This window comes from Marmota monax, unplaced genomic scaffold, assembly GCF_021218885.2.
Source record: "Marmota monax isolate L192 unplaced genomic scaffold, Marmota_monax_Labrador192_F-V1.1 WCK01_AAM20220418_F8-fsc00009, whole genome shotgun sequence".
NCBI lineage: Eukaryota > Metazoa > Chordata > Mammalia > Rodentia > Sciuridae > Marmota > Marmota monax.
Window position 1 is genome coordinate 17,865,937 of NW_026694710.1, and position 20,791 is coordinate 17,886,727.

General features: G+C 40.8%; 1 protein-coding gene across 16 annotated transcripts in view; it reads left to right on the forward strand.

Annotated features, from left to right (window-relative positions):
• The window catches only part of Ldb2 (LIM domain binding 2), a 343,007-nt gene extending 340,195 nt beyond the window's left edge, over positions 1-2,812 (forward strand). For 8 of the 16 annotated variants that reach the window (XM_046423692.2, XM_046423689.2, XM_046423693.2 and 5 more), the window contains one exon: positions 1,223-1,604. Coding sequence is in view for 10 of the 16 variants with exons in the window: in XM_046423693.2 (XP_046279649.1) it covers positions 1,223-1,273 (51 nt within the window). In the remaining 6 variants the exon portion in view is untranslated. Of the gene's footprint in view, positions 1-1,222 lie in introns of all 16 variants that reach the window. The other 8 variants (XM_046423685.2, XM_046423684.2, XM_046423683.2 and 5 more) reach the window with 2 other exon arrangements.
• The last annotated feature ends 17,979 nt before the right edge of the window (positions 2,813-20,791 follow it).

The following is a 20,791-nucleotide window of genomic DNA, read 5'->3' on the forward strand; positions in this document are numbered from 1 at the left end:
AGAATAAATAAATAAAATAAAACAAGAAGCAAGGTTTTTTATCCCAAAGGCCAGGTGGGGATTCAGAGATTTGTTCACTGGGCAGCTTCAGAATTCTGAGGGGGATCTAAGGATCCCCCTGGCCCTTCTGAGCACCGACAGCATTCCACTAAACCACCCAGGGACAGCTTCTTTTGGCAAAGCCTGAGAGGAAAGAACTTTTGTGCAGTTGTCCAAGCAGCTGATTGATGTAGCCTCCTTACCAGGAGACTCCGCCCACATTCTGGCCCAGACCTGTTTTTTCTGGCCCTAGGAAGGCCAGAGCAGTAATTTCAGCTCCTGAAGTCACTGAACTTTTAAGTAAAATATTGCTCAGCACCTGTCCAGAAGAATCTACCCGGCAGGTGTCCTGTCCCACAGCCAGGCTGCCCATCAACACATATGGCCCTCTTTGAACAAAAAGGCCAGAGCTGTGCCTGTGTGTGTGTCCCTTGTATCAAGCTCTGTCCCTGGGCTTCTCCAGCTGTGGCCTCTGCAGGGCTCCCAGCTACAGTAGGTGGCTTCTTGTTTGCATGGAAGGACAATTTGTACTTAAAGGAGTGATTAGATGGATTCTTCTTACCCACTTCCATTTCTGATGACTACTGGCTTCATCAGTGTAATTATAATTAGCTCTCTTCATCTTCCTTTTATGGTACCAGCTGGACAGACTGGTTCTCTTTACTGCCCAGATTGGTAGCAGGGTTGTCTGCGTGGGGCTAGGTGACAGGCACCATGAAATAACAGATGGTAAATTCAGGGCTTGTTGGCAATCAGCAGGTTTTTGCTAATGACTTAATTAGCTATGCAAATTGTCAAATCAGTGTGAACATTGTTTTTATCGAAAACTTTACCTAAATTAATTACCATAATTAAGTAGCAGAATGTCAAGGATATTGGCTGCATAAAAGGGCCTAGCTGAGTAGAGAAAAGAGAAATTCTGTCTTCAATTAAAATGTATGCCATCCTTGGGACAGAGAAAACCGAGTTGTGTGAATGTTGTAGAACCGCACCTTCCGCGCTCCCTATTCGCCACTAGTCTCCAAAGCCACTCACGGGCCCTCCATAAAAGTGGCGGATTTTTGGAGGTATTGAAAAAGCACCCAGCAGAAGGTTCCACAGCCCTCTCCAAAGTCCCCAGAGTCAGCAAGTTCAAAGCGTGGATTTTTTTAATTTTGAAAAATCCATTTTTTTATTTCTGCAGATTGCTAGCATTGCTCGTTCTCCGGTGTCAGGCTGCGCACTAAGGACATAAACTCGCGTGGTTGTTACACGTCAGGAGGCGATGTTTATTTCCTGTAGAAATCCAATATGCGTCTCGGCCCCGACATTGAGACTTGGCCCCGTTGTGTCCTAGGTTCCCAGCTCCTCCCACTATTATTTTAAGCTGAGCTTCTCTCTCCCCCAAGGTTTCCCTGTAATAATGTCAGCTGCTATTCACAGGATGTGATGGTGGTAGGAGAGCCAACTCTGATGGGAGGTGAGTTTGGGGACGAGGACGAAAGGCTAATCACTAGATTAGAAAACACGCAGTTTGATGCGGCCAACGGCATGGACGACGAAGAGGACTTCAACAATTCACCCGCCCTGGGGAACAACAGCCCATGGAACAGTAAACCTCCCGCCACGCAAGAGACCAAATCAGAAAACCCCCCGCCCCAGGCTTCTCAGTAAGATGACCCACGGCACCAGATCCATAGGCCTGGGGGGTGTCATTCCAATCGCAGACCTTTACTTTCAGGAGAGGAAGGAGGAGAAATAAAAAAAACTTTTCCATGCAAATATCTATTTCTAAACCACTACGATCTGGTTCTTCTTTCTTTTGCATTTTTTTTTCTTTTTTAATTGAGAGGATCGTTCCAAATAAAGCTTCCATGACCCTTCCTTGGAGGGCTTCACGGGAAATACAGATACTGGCACTGATGGTAATTAAAACGAGAGAAAACACTAGCGCATCTCCTGGCACAGTCTTATCAGCGTGTTTGTGTTGAATTTCCTTTTCATGCATCCAGCGAAGGCCATGCTGCCCATGCGTGCTCAGTGCTCAGGATCTCATTAATATGCCGAACCTAACTACAGGTGACTTTTTAATATTGTAAAATATTTTCTGCTTTTTGACTTGCATTTGAGAGTTTCTTGTTTCAGTAAAAAATGAAAAGAAAAAAATCAGCTTTTGGAAAGTAATTTAAATGTACTCTTATTTTTCTTTTCCTTCGCCTCTTTCTCCCATTGAGCAACAGCCAAGAGGGTCCAGCCAGGTAACTTATGGTCAAACTGATGCCAATTGGTTCTTGAGTCTGGGTTGGTTCCATTTAGCCCAAGAGCTGAAACAAGAAATGTCTTGTTATCATCAAAGACACCAGGCAGATTTTTTTTTATGTAAAGAAAGACAATTGGACCCTGAAAAAAAAATGTATGCGTTTGTAGAGTTGCTGTTGATCCAAATATTTTCAAGCCATGTAATCCATTAATTTTGTGGGCAGTTTAATAAATCTAAAACTTTTTTGTGTTTTTTTTTAATTGTATCTGAGTTGACTGTTCTTCCTTTTCATAGTATATTTCTTGTATGATATTTTGTAAAGCCCTCACCTGGTTCTTTTATGGGGACTTTTCATTTTGGACTATTCCAGTGTATTTATGTGAAACTTTATAAGAGAACTAATTTTTCCATTTGCCTATTAATATGTTCCTCCACACATGTAAAGACACAGTGGCTCCGTGTGTTACAAAACAGCTGTATTTTATGTATGCTTTACTGGTAATGTGCCAATAATAAACTGTGTTAATGACCTAAGTAAGTGAATCTGGCAATTTGTGTGTGTGTGTGTGTGTGTGTGTCAATCTGCTCACAATTACCAAGAGTGTTGACCTTAGATTTATGGTCTGGACTCCAAATAGAGTGGAATCCTAAAAGCTGTGTGAAGCAGGTCCACTGTGCCCTGGCTACTGACTTGTCTGAGACCGGGGAGACAGAACACACTTAGGTGCAACGAGTTACATGAAATGGTTTTGTTGCTTACAGACAAGCAGCAAGGGAAAACAGAAGCCTAGGACCCATGCCAGCCCATCCTCCAAGCCTCAGCAAAGCTGCCCAGGGCAGATGGAGTCTTGATCATGCATGCCCCACTTCACTGCAGCTGAGGGACCCTGGAAAGCAGCCTTCCTGGGTTTTACACCTGGGGGCAGAGGACAGGCGGCCCTGAGCAGGGAAGCCAGCCTTAGTTTTGTGTCCTTTTAACAGAATCCCACAGACAGGGCGATTCAGGAAAATGTCCTCACCACAGTTCCTGGAGGCTGGGAAGCCTGAAACCGAGGTGCCAGCATTTGTAAAGCATGGTTCCTTTCCTTACCCACTGTGGTTTCTGGGGCAGACACAGGGGTGCCCTCTCTGCCATGAGCACTGCCCACTGAAGGCACAGTGATGGGAAGCACAGGGGGTGTGGACTCGAGTCGGATGGAAAGGCAGCAGCTTCCCCGTCCCGGGTGCTCACTCTGCACTAGAGAACTCCAGTCAAGCTCCTAGACATTATTTCCAATGATTCTTATAATAACTTGTTCCAATAATCATTAATATCCCACATTTTAAAAAGTCAAGGTCTCTCTGGTTTGTAATTCTGAAAGGTTCCTATACAGAGTATAGAAAATTCACTTGAGAATCTTTGACGTTTAAAGAACATTCCTCATATTTTTCCACTTTGTATGAATGAGAAAGATGAAAAAGAAAATCTGTTATCATTTATTGTTTATTGAGTGCTAAGCAAGTCAAGTTAACCTCTCAGTAAATTTTGGAGAAAAGCATTTGGAAAAGAGAAATGGAGGGAGATGGTTTGTCTTACGGTAGGATCCCTAGAAGCAGAGCACAAGTCTGAGATTTGAGGGCATGGGATTTGTTAGGGTAATTTTCTCTGGAGAAGAGCCTTTAGGGAGTGGGGAAGGCAGGAAAAGAAGGAGACGGGAGGCAAGAAAAGCTGCGGACCTCCATAGTAGTCTATTCGTGGGCCTGATCCACGGGAGAGGGCTTTGGAGCACTGACCTTCTACACAATCATCCCTCCTGTGCTAGAGACCCACTTCTGCGCACCTGTAACCAATCATCATTGGCTTGGGACCATGAAGAGGTGTGTGAGGGGGTTATAGCCCCAAAGCAAAATGGCCACATTTTGAACAGCTGAGGGATGTTCTGCAGGGCAGGAGCCAACTGGATGCCAACAGCCACAGCATCTTGGGATGGACAGCTGGCTCCGCAAAGGACATCTGGGTAGAAGCTAAGAGTCAACTCCACTAAGTGATCACCCCTAGTTATGTTTACCATGGGTGACACAGTTGGGATTTGATTCTATATATCCCTTGACTCATAGCTTCATTTTTTTTCTAGAACATCACTTCGCCTCCCTAGCACAGCTCTTTGGGGGAAAATGTGAGCCCAGTAGGAAGAGAACCACAGGAAATATATGGAAACTGCTGCCTGACTGCTTTCTCACTAGTGTCCTTCTGAGAGCCTTTCCAGTTTTTCCTCCACTCCACCTCACCATTTTAAGTTTTCTTTTATCAATTCTTCAAAGTAAAACCCATATAAGCATTATTACAGGTGATGGGAAGGACAATTTATTTTAACACCTGTTCTGGCTGTCTATTGTTGTACAGCAAATCAATCCGAAACTTAATAAGCCCAGAGAATGACTTACTACTCTTGATTTGACCTTCCAAGACCTTTGCTGGGTGGTATGCACTTTAGGTGGAGCCATCAGACTAAGTCATCATTGACTGAGACGAACATTCAAGATGGAGCACTCACAAGGCTGGGTACTGGGTGGGGGCTCAGCCAGGACTGGTGACTGGAGTGTTTTTACAGCCTCTCTGGGAGGTTCTCACAAATGGTGGGTTTTGAGAGGCAGTGTCCCAAGAAACAGCGTCCCAGGACAGAGGAAATATAAATCACCATTGTTCAGAACTGGCACTGAGTCATTTGTATCCATTGCCCATGACAGTGACAGGGATAGTCACTGGTCAGCCTGGATTTAAGGCATCAAGGGAGACCCCACTTGTGGATGGTAAGTGGCATGTGCACACTGGAAATGGAGGAATTGATATCCACCATCTTTAGAACACAACCTTTACGACCTCCATGGCAATTTACACCTGGCCTCAGTTTACCCCTCAGTCTTATCTTCAGCCCCTCTCCACTTGCTCCTGATTCCCTCTACCCTGCACTCCTCCTTATTTCCTGAAAACACTGTGCTCATGGCTCATTTGCTTTTGCATATGCTTTCCCCTCTTATGATGCTGCTCCACACTTTTTTATGCAACCAAAGCTATTTGCCTTTAAAAATCTTGATTCTACAACCTCTGAGACATCTCAGCATCTCTGGTTATGGTCAGTTGTCCATCTGGGCTCAAGGGGACTTGATTCTTTAGTCTCCCTTTGCATTTTCCTTACAAGTTATATTGCTGTTGCAGAATTCCCCTCACCATCCCACTGGACTTCACTAATTCTGAGAGGTGTCATCATTTTAATCAATATCTTTAATATCTAACCCCATCATATATCTTGATAAAGAAGAAATCATGAAACCACTGTTTATTACACACTGTCCCATGAAGTAGCAAATGGTTTGTAACTCTATGCCACAACTTGGGGGTGATATTAATTCCTGTAGATATACAGGTTGTATATCCTTAGTTCAAAAATCTAAATCCAAAATATTTCAAAATCCAAAGTGTTCTAAACACTGATATGATCCACAGTGGAAAATTTCACCCTGACCTCATGGGATAGGCCACAGTCAAGGTGCAGGAGCACTGCCAGGAGCCAGGGTGCACGTCTGTAATCCCAGCGACCCGGGAGGCTGAGGCAGGAGGACTGCAAGTTCAACGCCAGCCTCAGCAAGTTAGCAAGGCCCTCAGCAACTTTGTGAGACCAAAATAAAAAGGCTGGGGCTGTAGCTCAGTGGTAAAGCAATACTGGGCTCAATCTCCAATACAAAACAAGAAAATATGCAGGTACACTAAAAACATTGTATGAAACTGCCTTCCGGCTGTGTGTATAAGGTTGTATGAAACATAAATGAGTTGTTGTATTTAGACTTGTGTCCTATCCTTAAAATATCTCATTTTATTATGTTTATGCAAATATTCCAAAATTTGAGGAAAAAAAAACTTTAGAAGCACTTCTTTTTCCAAGCACTTCTTGTATTCTTTTTTAAATTGCTCTTATTTTTTAAATATATGACAGTGGAATGCATCACAATTCTTATTACACATATAGAGCACAATTTTTCATATCTCTGTCTGTATGTAAAGTATGTTCACATCAATTCATGTCTTCATACATGTACTTTGGAAAATGATGTCCATCACATTCTTCCATTATTGCTAACTCCCTGCCCCCTCCCTTCCCCTCCCACCCCTCTGCTCTATCTAGAGTTTGTTAATTCCTCCCATGCTCCCTCTCCCTACCCCCCTATGAGTCAGTCACCTTATATCAGAGAAAGCACTTGCCATTTGTTTTGTGGGGGATTGGCCAACTTCACTTAGCATTATCTTCTCCAACTGCATCCATTTACTTGCAAATGCAATGATTTTATTCTCTTTTATTGGTGAGTAATATTCCATTGTGTATATATACCAATTTTTTTTTAATCTATTCATCTACTGAAGGGCATCTAGGTTGGTTCCACAGTTTAGCTATTGTGAATTGTGCTGCTATATCCTTGGAATACTTGGAATGGAACCACCATTTGACCCAGCTATTACTCTCCTGGGTCTATATCCAAAGGACTTAAAAACAGCATACTATAGGGACACAGGCACTTATTGTATTCTGAATAAGGGATACTCAACTCATAGACAGAGGTGGATGAATTCAAGTTTCTCAGAGGTCAGAACAAAACAAACATTTGACCAGAGAATGAACCAAGCCTAACTTCTACTATAAATCCCATAAGACTTGTCAGAATCAGAATCATTACAGGGACCATCATTTATCAAGCTCATATATGCACCAGTCACCTGCTTTGCCTTGGTTGTCTCAAACCAAGAACCCAAGGGTGCCGCATGAGTTGGGTTTTTTTTTTTTTTTTTGTAATAATCTCAAAATATCAGTGGCCTGTGGTTTTCTTCTGTGGGTCAAGAGAGAAGGTGGACAACGAGCCTAATGATCTTCACTTTTCCTTTTTCTCACTAATGAAACTGGATCATCTGGAGCAGAGCTGCCTCTGGTCTGCATCTCATGACTGCTTCTAGGACAATGACACCTCAGGACATGCATTGACCCTAGTGGGTAACAGGAGGAAAAGAAGCCAGAAAAAAATCACACACACATACACACACACACCTGCTCACACTGAGCCATTGGCCAATGCAAGTCACAAAGACACACCCAACACCAGTGGGATGGGGAAATACAGACTGCCTCCTGCAACATCCCATGGCAAAGGGTTTGCAAAGCCATCAGGATCCAGTCAACCACCAATGGCCTCCACAACATTGCCTAGAAACTTTCTCACTAATTTTCAAAGTTAAAAAACTAATGAATTTTCTGGAAAAAAAAAATTCTTGCTTATCTTAAAAAGTCAAAATGGACAACATCCCTGGATGGTGAAGTTGGCTGGTACTCTGTCACAGCTGACGGCTTAGGGGCTCACCTGCCCACCACACTCAGCCCAGCCCTCCCATTCACTTTATCCGCCCAGCTGCTGTTGGTGACCTCACTCACTACAGTCATGCTCTCTGCCCTTTAAAACCCCATCTGGAAGCAGACATGGGCCCCATGTTACAGATGGAAGACCAGTGCTCAGGAGGGTGAGGGGCCATTCGCCACACAGATAGAAAATGGTGAAGTGGGATTTGAGCCTGGGTCTTTGGGGCCAAAGCCTGTGCTTCTTTTTTCAAAACTACACTGGTTTAACAGGAGTTACAATCATGGTTTTCTTCTGTGGGTCAAGGCAGGAGGTGAACAACAAGTCTGATGACATTGGATCTTCACAATATCCTGGTGGGTATCTAAGTTGGTTACAAGAGAACACCACAGACTGTGTGGCTTACAAAAACAGAAGCCTGTTCTAGTCCATGCATGCAATTTCAGGTACTTGGGAGGAGGATCACAAGTTCAAGGTCAGCATGGGCAATCTAGCAAGACCCTGTTTCAAAATAGAAATGGGCTGGGGGTGTGGCTCAGCAGTAGAAGGCTTGGCTAGCAGGACCTGGGTTGAATCCCCCATGGAAAACAAAACAAATGAAAAAATGATTCTCAGAGTTTGAGAAGCTAGAAGTTTGAGACCAGGGTGCCAGCATGGTCAGGCCAGGGCCTCTTCTGGATGGTGGTCTGCCACCTTCTTTATTGTCCTCTTAGGATAGAAAGAGGAGGAGAGTTCAGGGTGAGGGGATTGTGTAAGGCACCAACCCCATTCCTGAGAGGCCTGCCCTCATGACCTAATTACCTCTCAAAGGACCCAATTCCTAATCCCATCACTTTAAGGGTTAGGATTTCAACACATAAATCTAGGGGACACACATTCAGTTCCTAGCAATGAGGTGAGGTCATTATCTTCCATTCTCCAGATGGTTCTTTGAGTAGGTCCACATCTTGCTCGGAATCTCAGGGCTTGCAGATGGCAGCATGCCCCCTTGAGTCTGAACCACTTTGTTCAGGTTTCTGTCAGGGCACAGATGGCTGTGGGAGCATTTGCAAGGGTCCTCTGCCCTAGATGAGGGGTCCTGACAGCTACCTCACTGCCATTCACCAGCAATCACCAAGAAGTATGCTAGAGATCAAGATCTTCCCCGTCCCTGGTGATGGAATAAGCCAGGAGCCCCCACTTCAGACCTTAAAATCTATATGACCAGGGACACATAGATAAGTGGCCCAGTCCTGTGATGACATTGGATCTTCACAATATCCTGGTGGGTATCTAAGTTGGTTACAAGAGCACACCACAGACTGTGTGGCTTACAAAAACAGAAGCCTGTTCTAGTCCATGCATGCAATTTCAGGTACTTGGGAGGAGGATCACAAGTTCAAGGTCAGCATGGGCAATCTAGCAAGACCCTGTTTCTCCCTTCGTGTCTCTTTAACCTTGAGGTGAGCATACATGCAATGGGATAACACAAGCCACACAGGTTCTACACGGGAAGGTGCAGCAGCAACATGGCCATCAATATCTATCTCCCTACAGCATCCTTAGGAAACTCATTTTATAATCGGAAATCCCCCCTGTGTTCCATACCAAAGAATTATGAGGCTTTTTTCCTTGATTGCAAAGTAATACAGGCTCATTGTAGATCATTTGAATAGACAACAAGAAGAAGAATATAAAACAATTCCACCTCCTTGATATAACCGTTACTAATATATTGATGCATGTGCTTCCTGTCTATCCTTCTTGGCTAACGCATATTTCCATATCAGTCATGTACAGAGTAAACAGTCACACATTCTGCCCTTTTCATTAAACAGTCTATCATGAGCCACTTCATTGGGAATCTTTAAAAACATGATTTTGGTTTCCATACCATGGTCTACTAATTGAATATACTATAATATATTAACCCATTTAATTGTGTCTGGTTCATTCCCTTTTCTATATCTTTTAGAATCATATAGCCATTAATACTCTGCTTAAAGGTGATGTAGTTTATTAAATCTAAATTTGGGGGGGTGGGTACTTGATATGTGCCCAGCATCATGGTAAGCTTTCTAGGAGATTCCTGTACCCCAGGGTGCTTATAATTCCACTGGGGCACAGGACAAGGACAAAAAATGGCAGGCAATTATGTAAGGCTGAATAGATGCAAAGCGTCAACTCAGAATGGAGAGCAAAAGCCCTGGGGGTGCCAGGGGCTCACTGTATGGCAGACTCATCTGGCAATGCTTCCCTCTCATTTTATCTTCACCACAACCGCAGGAGAGGCAAGTGCTCTGTACAAGAGGCTCAGAGACGCTGACTGACTGATCCAAGGAGACACAGATAGGAAACAGCAAGGTCAAGTGTAAACTGGTGTGGGACTCCAAAGCTTGTGCTTTCTCTCAAGCTGCAGGAAAGCCCTGGAAAGAGGCGGCTGGTGAGATTGAGTGTCTTCAGAAAAGACGCCATAGGGTGGGCGGGTGACACAGTGTGTGGCATGGACTTGGCTGGGACTCTGGTGGCCTGTAGGATTTTGGCATCACCTCCTTCTATCCATCAGTGTAGCCAAGATTGGGAGCATTCAGGAGTTTGGGTTTTAAAGAAAAACTAACAAAACCACACTGTTAGTGCTGATGTAATTTAAGCTGTTGTTTAAACTTGAAGCTATTGACCTGTAAATGACACTGAAAGGTTATTAAAACCATAATTTAAGGGAACTGTTGAAGTAATCTCAAAGGTCTCACCCCTAGCCCTCTTTATTTCTCTTTTCCTGTTTATTCCAGAACTTTGTCCAGTAACATCCTGGACAAGAAAAACCTTTCTCATTTTCCCACAGCCTTCCAAGAATCTCCTGAAAATCATTTCTCAAACAATCTTGTTCCTGATGAAGTCCTTCTCTGTGTCTCCTTCCGAGCCAACACGCTGTCCCCTGAGCCCTTTTCTTTGAATCTGGATTTAGGCCAATGTAGTTTTCCTTTGTTCAAAGTAGTTGCTTGCTCTTTTGGCTGTGCAGACTGTTGCATTCTAATGAAAATACCCATGCCTTCAAAGGAATCCTCAAAAAATCACCAATGAGTGTGAAATTGTTTTCATGGAACAGATTCTGAGGCTATGAGCTAGTTCACTGTCACAAAGATGATACTTTCATTTCGTAGAAAGAGAGAATTGTGGGAAACCTTGCCACTGATGAGATCACCCAGGTGCCATCTTCCCTGTCAGCTCTGCTGGATTTGGGCAACTTGGGAGATTGTGCAGTGAACCGTATGAAACTGCAGCTCACCCAGAGGCAGGAGAGGGAGGACCCACCAGTGATGGAACCGAGCTAGGAGCACATGTTCCCTGCCATCCCCACTCTAAATCACCAGGACTTCAGTGGCAGTCATTTCCCCACAATATGGCAACCAACTCTGGTTTCCTGAGACTCCCAGATTGGGCAATCAATGTCCCATGTTCTTGGAAACTCCTGGAGTTGCAGGAAAACCTGTGCCTACCTATAGCAAAACAGACTTGTGCATAAACACAACAGTTAGGCTCTGTTGACGTCTTTTGTGTCCTTGGTACTGGCCACACTTTGATTCTAATCCTCCCACCCAACATGGGGGAAAGGCAGGAATGTCTTTATGAGCAGTAAAGAAAACTGAGGCACAGAAGAGTTCAGGAAGCTGCCCGAGGACCTCCAGCTGCTGAGTGAGATCTGAACCTGGTGCATAACCAGTTGCAGACTGTACCTTCTCAGCTACACCAGTGGCTTCCAACTGCTTTCTAAATAAGACCCAGGTAAGTGCAATCTGTAAAATTGGCTAACAAGGAACAACCAAGCATTAAAAACCACAAAACCCAGAGCAGCTCTTGAGGAACCAGAGTTGAGGCTGAAAGGCGAAACCCTCCCTCCTCTCACACAACTACTCTTTCAGTTTCAGGAGAACTCAGCTTCCCCAGTTATGCCAACTGTCACAAAGCCACTGTGCACGGTTCAATCAGAACATGCCACGGGCAGCCAAGGATTATTGCATTTGGCCCAAGGGAATCCTCCTGTCCCTCGGTGATGAAGGCTACTCCAGCCTGTCTTAATGACTTTCCTGTGGGTTTTGCACAAAGCAAGAGAGCAATTAGAAACATCTGTGGCCACTTTGCACTTCAGTGCAGTTACCTCTGCAACTGGGCTTTGGGGCTTCCCGTTTGCCCAGTGCGTCAAGAGAATCTTTACAAATAAAGAGGAATGTTGTCCCCAGTGAGGGGAGGAATCTCCAGGGCAGGACTTCTGTAACTCACCAGTGGGTCTAGCAACACCAGGGGTGTCAAAATGTAGCTTATCTCTTCCTGAAGAGCACAAGTACAAAGGGATATGATTGCCAGACTGTATTTTAAAGGAAGGATATGGTATTTCCTCAAAGAGAGCAAATTGTCTCCATTATCAAATTTAATCAAGCTCCTTCCTGAGGATGTGGCCATCCTTAATTCCCTCCTTCTTTTATAATATATGCATGGAGTTGACTCCACATTGTTTTCAGTGTTGGGATTGACCCCAGGAGCACTTTACTACTGCGCTATGCCCCCAGCCCTTTTTATTTTTTATTCTGAGACAGGGTCTCTAAGTTACCCTGGCTGACCTTGAACTTGCAATCATTCAGCCTTAGCCTCCTAAGTAGCTGAGATTCCACCATGCCTGGCTTGACTCCACATTTTTAGAATTGGGTGAATTGTTGTTTCATATTCCCAAGAAAGAAGTTCGTGAATGTCTTTCAATTTAAAAGACTTCCAGTTTAAAATTATGTCAGGCTACAGTTTTTAAAAACTGCCCTCCCACATTAATTTTAAAAATAAAAAAGAAGAGTACCAAAAAGAAGGACAGTTGATATTGCCATCATTGAGAAAAAACACTGGAAGGAATGGCCAAGAACATTCTTCAAAATATGAGTAATAAAAGGAAACTGACCCCAGTGATACTAAGGTGACATGTAAAACATATGGCATTGATCCAAAGGGAAAGTTCAGAAACACACCTATGCAATTTAAAGATTTTTACATTTATGAGAAGAAGATGAAATTGAATAATGTTTAATATTTGGCTATATATTTTTAAACAATTTTCTTATATCTGTACCTTAGTTCTCATGTATAATTTTCAGATGAATTGGAGATTTGGAAAATAAAAGCACTAGAAGAAAACTGAAAATTATTATTAAAATCAAGAACTAAAAAAATGATCTCTTTACTAAAGGACTTGAAGCCATTTTTTTAATAGACATGTTTGAAGGCAAAATGGAACTGGGGTTAAAAATCTGAGCTCTGGAGGTCAGACCCAGGTCCATCCCCCAACCTTGGCTGTATGGCCTTGGACAAGGTAGCTTCTGTGATTCTCTGTTGCCTTATCTGTAGTGAGTAATTCCTACTCAATGAAATGTGCCACATACTAAATGTGATATGTAAAACATGTAACCCATGAGAAATAATTAATATGATGAATTATTACTATCAATGTTTTATTTATATGTACAGTTATATAAAAATAAATATATTTTATACATACAAATGTATAAATGGAAACATGAATAAATATTATATAAGTAATATTTATATAAATATATTATATAAATGTTTATATATTTATACAAATATTTTATTTATACATTAAAAGATAAAGTCTCAAGAACATAAAATTGAAAACACTAGATGAGAAGTAATAGCTATGATAAACATAAAGTTTTAAAAGACCTTTTAAAAGACCAAACACAAAACAGAGACTGAGGCAGGAAGGATCAGTATTCATCAATTAAGAAAACATTCATTAAAAAACGGATTCAGAATTATCAACATTAAAAGACTGGGAAATTATTTATCAGTTATGCATAAAGAAAAAAAATAAAAAATAAAAATGATCCATTTTAGATAGGTTAGAATTTGTGGTTTAAAAAGCTGTTAAACTATCTACTGAATAAAGTTGCCATTATGGTCCAAGCAACCCAGCATCAAAATATAAAACAAAAGTATTCAAAGTCAAGAATTTGATGAAAGCACAATTGTTAATGGTAACACATTATTTTAGTGTTTCATTGTTTAAACAAGGAAAATAGTAAAGACATGGAAAATTAAATATTGTCACTAATCAGATTAAAAGAAAAGATACATATTTCTTTAGATAAACTAATAACTATATCACATTTAATATAATGTATTAAATTTTTGACCAAATAATGGGACCAAAGAAGACCTAAAATATTTCATCAATACAGTAGTTGTTCGGGTAGCATAGTCAGATCACAATGTAATAATACCAAAAATTCTTAACAGAAATGTAAGCAGAAATTTTTAACCACTTATGGTTTTAAATATTTCTCCTAAGTAACTATTGCATCAGAGAAAAACAAAACAAATACCTCCATGCTATTTGGAAAGTAAGAAAAATGAAACCACCATTCATAAAACCAATGAAAATTTTTCCATTCTATTCTTCTTATGGTTGTGATCTCTGGGCACTAAATTCCCAACTGGACAACCAGACTGGATTTTCTCATTCATTCTAACAGTTTCTCATTCTATTCTGTTTTGAGCATATAATTGATTTGTATGTATATGTTGATAACTTTCTCTCTTCCTTTCCTACAGCTCTCTCTAGCTTTTCTGTTTTGCTTCCATTTCTTCACTTAATGCACTGGCTACAAGATGAACTGTGTTAAACAGCAGTGGTGCTGACCACATCTTTGCATCATTCACGGTTTTAATGAAATTGATTCTGGTGTGTTTCTTCCTTTAACATGATGCTGCCAATCACGTGATGTATGAAGGAGAACCATCTTCTAATCATTTCTAATTTTAAAATAATTTGACCACTGGTGGAAGTTAAATTTTAACAAATGCTATATTTTCAGCTAAGGAGATGATCTAATATACTTTCCCTTTTGTACTATTAACAGGAATTATTCTGCTGATTTGTTTCCTAAATTTACCAGGTTAATCTCTCCCTGGTCATGCTAAATTATTCCCTGAATGTAGAGCTACATTATATTTGCTGCTACATTTCATTTGCTGCATGTGTCTGTGTCTGGAATAGAATTGGGCTATAATTCTCTTTTGTCCATTTTTGTCCCATTCAGCTATCAGGACTGTATCTGAGTAGAGTAAACTTGAAATGATTCTGTTCCCCCCCACCCCAGGGTTCTGTAGCAGTTTTGGTAGCATGATTATAGTATTAGGAAAGTCAGAAAAAAAATAGTCATAATCATGTGATTATAATAACATGACCCAGAGTACTTTTGAGCATGTTTTTTCTACAACGATGTAGGTTCATTTCAAAATAATATAGAAATTAATTAATTTATGTTGCTATTATCAGTGGTTTCTGTTTTGTTTTTATCCTTGTTTGTGCTTCTAAAATTTATTGCTGAAGATTAATTTTCATTGTAATTCTTTATTGCTTGATAGTGATAAAAAAATTGAAACTAAGAATTTCCTTCTAATTATGGTGTTTAAAGATTTCCTAAATTTTTAGAGCATTAACACGCTTGTTGTTATTCTTCCCAATATTTTGATTAAACATTTTTAGTTGCTTATCCATTAAAGTGGAAAAACATGTAGAATTAAATGAATTAGTACAAGTAAAAGAAAATGTTTGGAAAGCTAGCAGACACAAAGTAAAGCTATAGTTGATGTCATCATCATTCTTCTCACTAGAGTTTTGACCAATCGAACAAGAGGCTACCCCAGTTCCATTCAAGTCCAGGCAGACCCAGTCCTAGAAGTTATTCATTAAATGACCACACCCAGTGTTCATGAAAGTTAATGTTGTGTCAATGGCCTTTTATAATGAAGCAGAAAATATGTGTAATTACCGGAAAGAATATAGAATCATTATTTGGAGGGGTTGTTGCTCTCCTGGAGTAAATATCATAATATTCATACATTTAAAATATACAATTCAATGTACTTTATACATTTGTGGAGTTGTGCAACCATAACCACAATCAATTTCATCAAGTCCCCCAAAATCCCATGACCCATACCCATTAGAAATCACTCCCCTCCCCCCAATCATCCTATCACTAGCCATAGGCAATCACTAATCCATTTTTTAATCTCTATTTAGGAGCCTATTCTGGATATTTCCTATAAATGGAATTATATAATATATGGTCTTTTGTGACTGGTATCTTTGATTAGCATATTTTCAAGGTTTATCCATTTTATAGCATGTATCAATAATTCATTTCTTTTATTGCTATGTCATTTTGTGGACAGACATTTTATTAGTTCACTTAGTCTGTTCTGTGCTGCTATAACAGCATATAACAGACAAGATAATTTATAATGAGCAAAAATTTACTAATCACAGCTGTGGAGCCTGGGAAGCCCAATACTGACACGCCTTCATGGGGCACCTTATGTGGAGAAGGCAGAGGGAGAGCAAGAGCCGGTGAACCTGCTCCCATAATAATGGCATTAGTCCATTCATGTGAACATGAGTGTTCACAACCAAAACACTTTTTTAAAAAAATATTTTTTTAGTTGTTGATGGACCTTTATTTTATTTGCTTATTTGTATGTGGGTGCTAGAAATCAGATGTGGTACCTCACACATATAAGACAAGTGCTCTACCACTGAGCTACAACTCCAGCTCCCCAAAACACTTCTTAAAGATCCCACCTCCCTAGGCCTGTAGTCCCAGCTACTCAGGTGGCTGAGGTAGGAGGATTTCAAGTTTGAGGCCTGCCTACACAATTTAGATCCTGTCTCAAAAAAAAAAAAAAGTTTTAAGTCACAATAAAAATGACTTGGAATGTAGCTCAGTGGTAGAACAACCCTGGTTTCAATCTCCAGTATGGTAAAAGAAAAAAAAATCTCACTTCCCAACACTAATAGCAATTACAACCTGAGTCCTGGAGGGGTCAAACACTCTAACCATTCTACAACTGATGACATTTGACTTGTTTATGCTTTTGAAATATTGTGACAAGGCTGCTATGACCATTCATACAAACTTTTTTTTTTAATTTTGGAAATATGCTTTTATTTCTGCTGAATTCACCTAAGAAGAGAATTTCTGGGTCATATAGAAACTTTATGTCTAATTTTTGAGGAATCTCCTACCAGCCAGTTTCCCAAAATGGTTGCACCATTTTACAGTCCCATCAGCAGTACATGAAGCTTCCAGGTTCTCACCTCCTCAACAGCACTTGTTATTATTAATTGTTTTTATTTTCATCATCTTCATTGGTGTAAAGTTGCATCTCGTTGTGGTTTTGATTTACATTTTCTCTGACAGTTTATATTGAGCTATTTCTGGTGCTTATTGGTCATTTGTGGAAACCATTGCTGAGTTCAAGTTCACAAATAATTATGCCTGTGTTTTCTTCTAAGAGATATATACCTTTAGTACTTAAATTTTGAGCTAACTTCTATAAAAGATATAAAGTAGAAGACCAACTTCCATCATTTGTACATTAACATTTAGTCGTGTCAGCACCATTTATTAAAAAAAAATTCTTCTTTGCATATTGAATTGTCTTGGTATCTGTATTAGTTGAAGTGTTCTAGAGAGACAGAGATAGGACATAGAGTTATAAATAGAGAGCTATGAGAGAAGACTTGTTAGGGGAATTGATGCATGCAATTATGTAGTCTCAGAAGTCCTGCAATATGCCCTTCACAATTAGGAGACCTTGGGATCCCAACAGAGTGGCTCACTAAAGTCTGAAAACCTCAGAACCAGGGAAACCAATGATGTTACTTTCTTTCTAAAGCCAAAAGCCTAAGAACTTAGCTGTGGGTAGGGAGTTGACAAAACTGGTGCAAATCTCAGAGTCCAAAGGCCTGAGAACCTTAAGTTACGATGTCCAAGGGCAGAAGAAAAGTGCCCCAGCCCAAAAGAGAAAGGAAGAGGGACAACAAATTTGCCTTTTCTCTGACATTTTGTTCTACCCAGGCCTCAGCTGATTGGGTGATGCCCACCAATGTCAAGGGTGGATATTCCCCACTTAGTCCACCAATTCACATGCCAATCTCCTCTGGGAACACAAAAACATTCAAAAATTATGTTTTACCAGCTTCTTAGTTATTTCTTAATTTAGTCAAGTTGACACCTAGAATTAATTAACACAGCATCCTCATTGAAAATGAGGGACTCAAATGTGAGGGGTTTTCTCTTTTGTCATTCTTTGTTTTCTAGGCCCCATATTGCAGAACTATTGATCTTTGAGTATATCTTTATGCCAACACTGCACTCTCTCCATTACTATAGTTTTGTAGTAAGATTAAAAACTGGGGAGTGTGATTCCTCCAACTTCGTTTTTCTCTTACATAATTATGCTGGATATTCTGGTCGCTTGCATTTCCCTATAAATTTTAGGATTGGTTTGCCAATTTCTGCAAAGAAGCCAGCTGGAATTTTAATGAGAATTTTGTTGAATCTGTAGATCAATCTGGGAAGAATTGCCGTCTTAGCAAGATTAACAATTGTCATTTTTTTTTTTTTTTGGCTGGGGAAAATCCAAGACAATCAACTGAGAGCATTTTCAGTAGGTCCCTAAGTTGGCCACTTACATTTTAAATATGAAAGCAAAATTGCAATTATATCAAAAATAACTCTATTTCTGTAGAGAAATAAAATGAACAAAGGCAAGAGTATGTATTTAACACCTTAAAACCATCTTAATTTCAAAATTATTTTAAAAAGTACAAAATCTATGTGAATAATACCATTCAGAATTTTGCTCCCAGGGAAGCTTGTTGGGAAAGAAAAAAAAAAGAATAAGGTATCTAGTAGTGATGTGGACCATGAAGAATGCGAAACAAGAGCGCAGACAAGGATCAACCTGTAGCTGCTCACTCCAGATACAGAGCCAGGTAGGACAGGATTGTGAGCTCGATTACCACTATCACAAAAATACGCATAGCATCCCAGTTCCATTGAATTCCATCCAGACCCAATCCTACAAGGTACTCACTAAGTGATCAGATTTGGTGTTTATGAAAGCTCATGTTTTTAAGTGTGATGAACGTACTATCTCTGGCCTTCCGTGATTTTTAAATTTAGATGTTCAAGAAAGCGTTCAGAGGGGTGGCCTCCTCCGTTCCATCTGTATTCTGCGATTGGACCTTCCAATTTGCTACAAGAATTCAAATTATTCCTAAAACAATCTTTATTTGTGTTGTATTGTTCAGAGAGAAATGAATGATTCTCTATTTTGAGTATTAATCTTAGTAGTTTCCATGGATACCTGATTCCTTGGAAAGAAAGCAAGGGAAAGAGGAGACTGAGAAGCCAGAGAACCTATATTTGGTGCCTTGTGGATGGAAGAATCTGAGACTCGAGGAGGGGAACTTGCAAACACCATGACAGTGGGCAAAAGTCAGTCCCACAGTGACACCCCAGCTGCTGTGCTTGGGGAAGGGGGAAGTGTGTTTCATCAGTTTTACAGGCGATTTAATAGCATCTCAGTTTCTGCTCGATGGAGGAATCCATTTTCAGATCAGACCTTAATCAAGGGTTGGTCTTATCGTTGAGAGGAATGAAATGGAACACAATGCTCACCAGACGAAAAGGGAGAAAGGCAGATGCCGAATTCTCACAGAGATGAGACTGGCAGGGCTGTTTGAAAACAGAGGGGTCCCTTTTCTGGAACAATGCCTCTTAAGAAATGTTTTCCATGCAGTTCCTGTATTAAAAATCCAATTTCAATTAGTAGCATGCAGACATCAAGGTTTTGGTCTGTCATCTCACCTTATGTCATTAGCCAAAGACACGCACATAGCCTGGTGGCTGACCTGGGACAAAAGTAATAGGAGACAAACTGGTGAGATTCAACAGAAATGAAAGCAAATGAAGAGAAACTGAGACCAGAACAAGGAGATTCAGTTGTTTTATTCACACCTGGACAAATGATTTCACTAGATCTTTTTGAGAAACATTTAAAAACTCATATCACAATTCCTTTGTATTTTATTTACCTGTTTCTGTGTATGATTGCACTTAAGTTGACCACTGTACCGTTTTGGATGTGCATTTCCTGATGGATAAGGTAAAGAGGGAATAATGAATGATGATTCTTAGGTATTGGAGTGGAGGGATCCCAATCAATAAAAGCAAAGGCGTTCCTTACCAAGTTTTGAATCATTTTAGAATTTGATCTGGTTGCATTTTATGGACATCAAGGCATCATCCTTATACTGACAGCGCTGATGTGGAGAATGTGGCTTGTACCTGCAGGCATGCAGCCTTCCTAACTGAACAAGAGAGGCTTCACCAAGCAGAAGGTGTGCTGCCTACACAGGAGCAAGGAGAGGGCAAGGGGTTGCTTCAAATGTCCCTTCTTGAATTCATCCAACCAGTAAGACACTCCACAGCCAGGAAGGTGGGTGGAGAGCAGTCAGGAGTACTAGCCTAGTGGGTTCCATCCCCCCACCACACACACATTCTAACAATAAAATAAGGTCTGAAGACAAAAATAAATCTATTTCCCAGTAAAGCCCACGTTCCTTGTACTGAGACTTGAATTCCCAATACGATGATGCAAAAACTCTTTTCAAAGTAACTTCTCTTTTTTATTCTGCTGCCCTTCCATTGCTGTATGTATATACGTGACTGTATGACCAATGTGATTCTGCAACCTGTACACTCAGAAAAATGAGAAATTATACCCCATTTGATTCAAATGTATGATATGTCAAGATAATTGTACTGTCAGGTGTAACTAATAAAAAAAACCCAAAAACCAAAAAACAAACAAACAAAAAAAGTAACATCTCTTCAACGCACCTTAAGGCAAAACCCTCACTGTAGTTGGAGATTGGACACCTCCAAAGGCCCAGTGCAAGAAAGGCTTAGATTCCAGCCTGGTGCCATTGGGAGGTGGTGGGACTTTTAGGCTGTGAGGCTTACTGGAGGGTCTTTAGGTCGCTGGGGGCATGCCCCCAAGGGAGATAGTGAGACCCTGGCATTCTTTCTTTAGCGAAGTACTTCTCTTTATTCTTCTTGAATCTATATTTCTACCAAGCTGGTTGGCATTGCCACCACTCAGCACAGGACTCCTCTGTTAACTGGAGTCTATCCCAAGCCACCCAGAAAGTGACTGGTCATTCCATGGCCAATCTTGCAGGGGATATGTTCCAAGAGCCCCAGTGGATGAGAGAATGCATCTGTATGCTCTCTGGTGCAG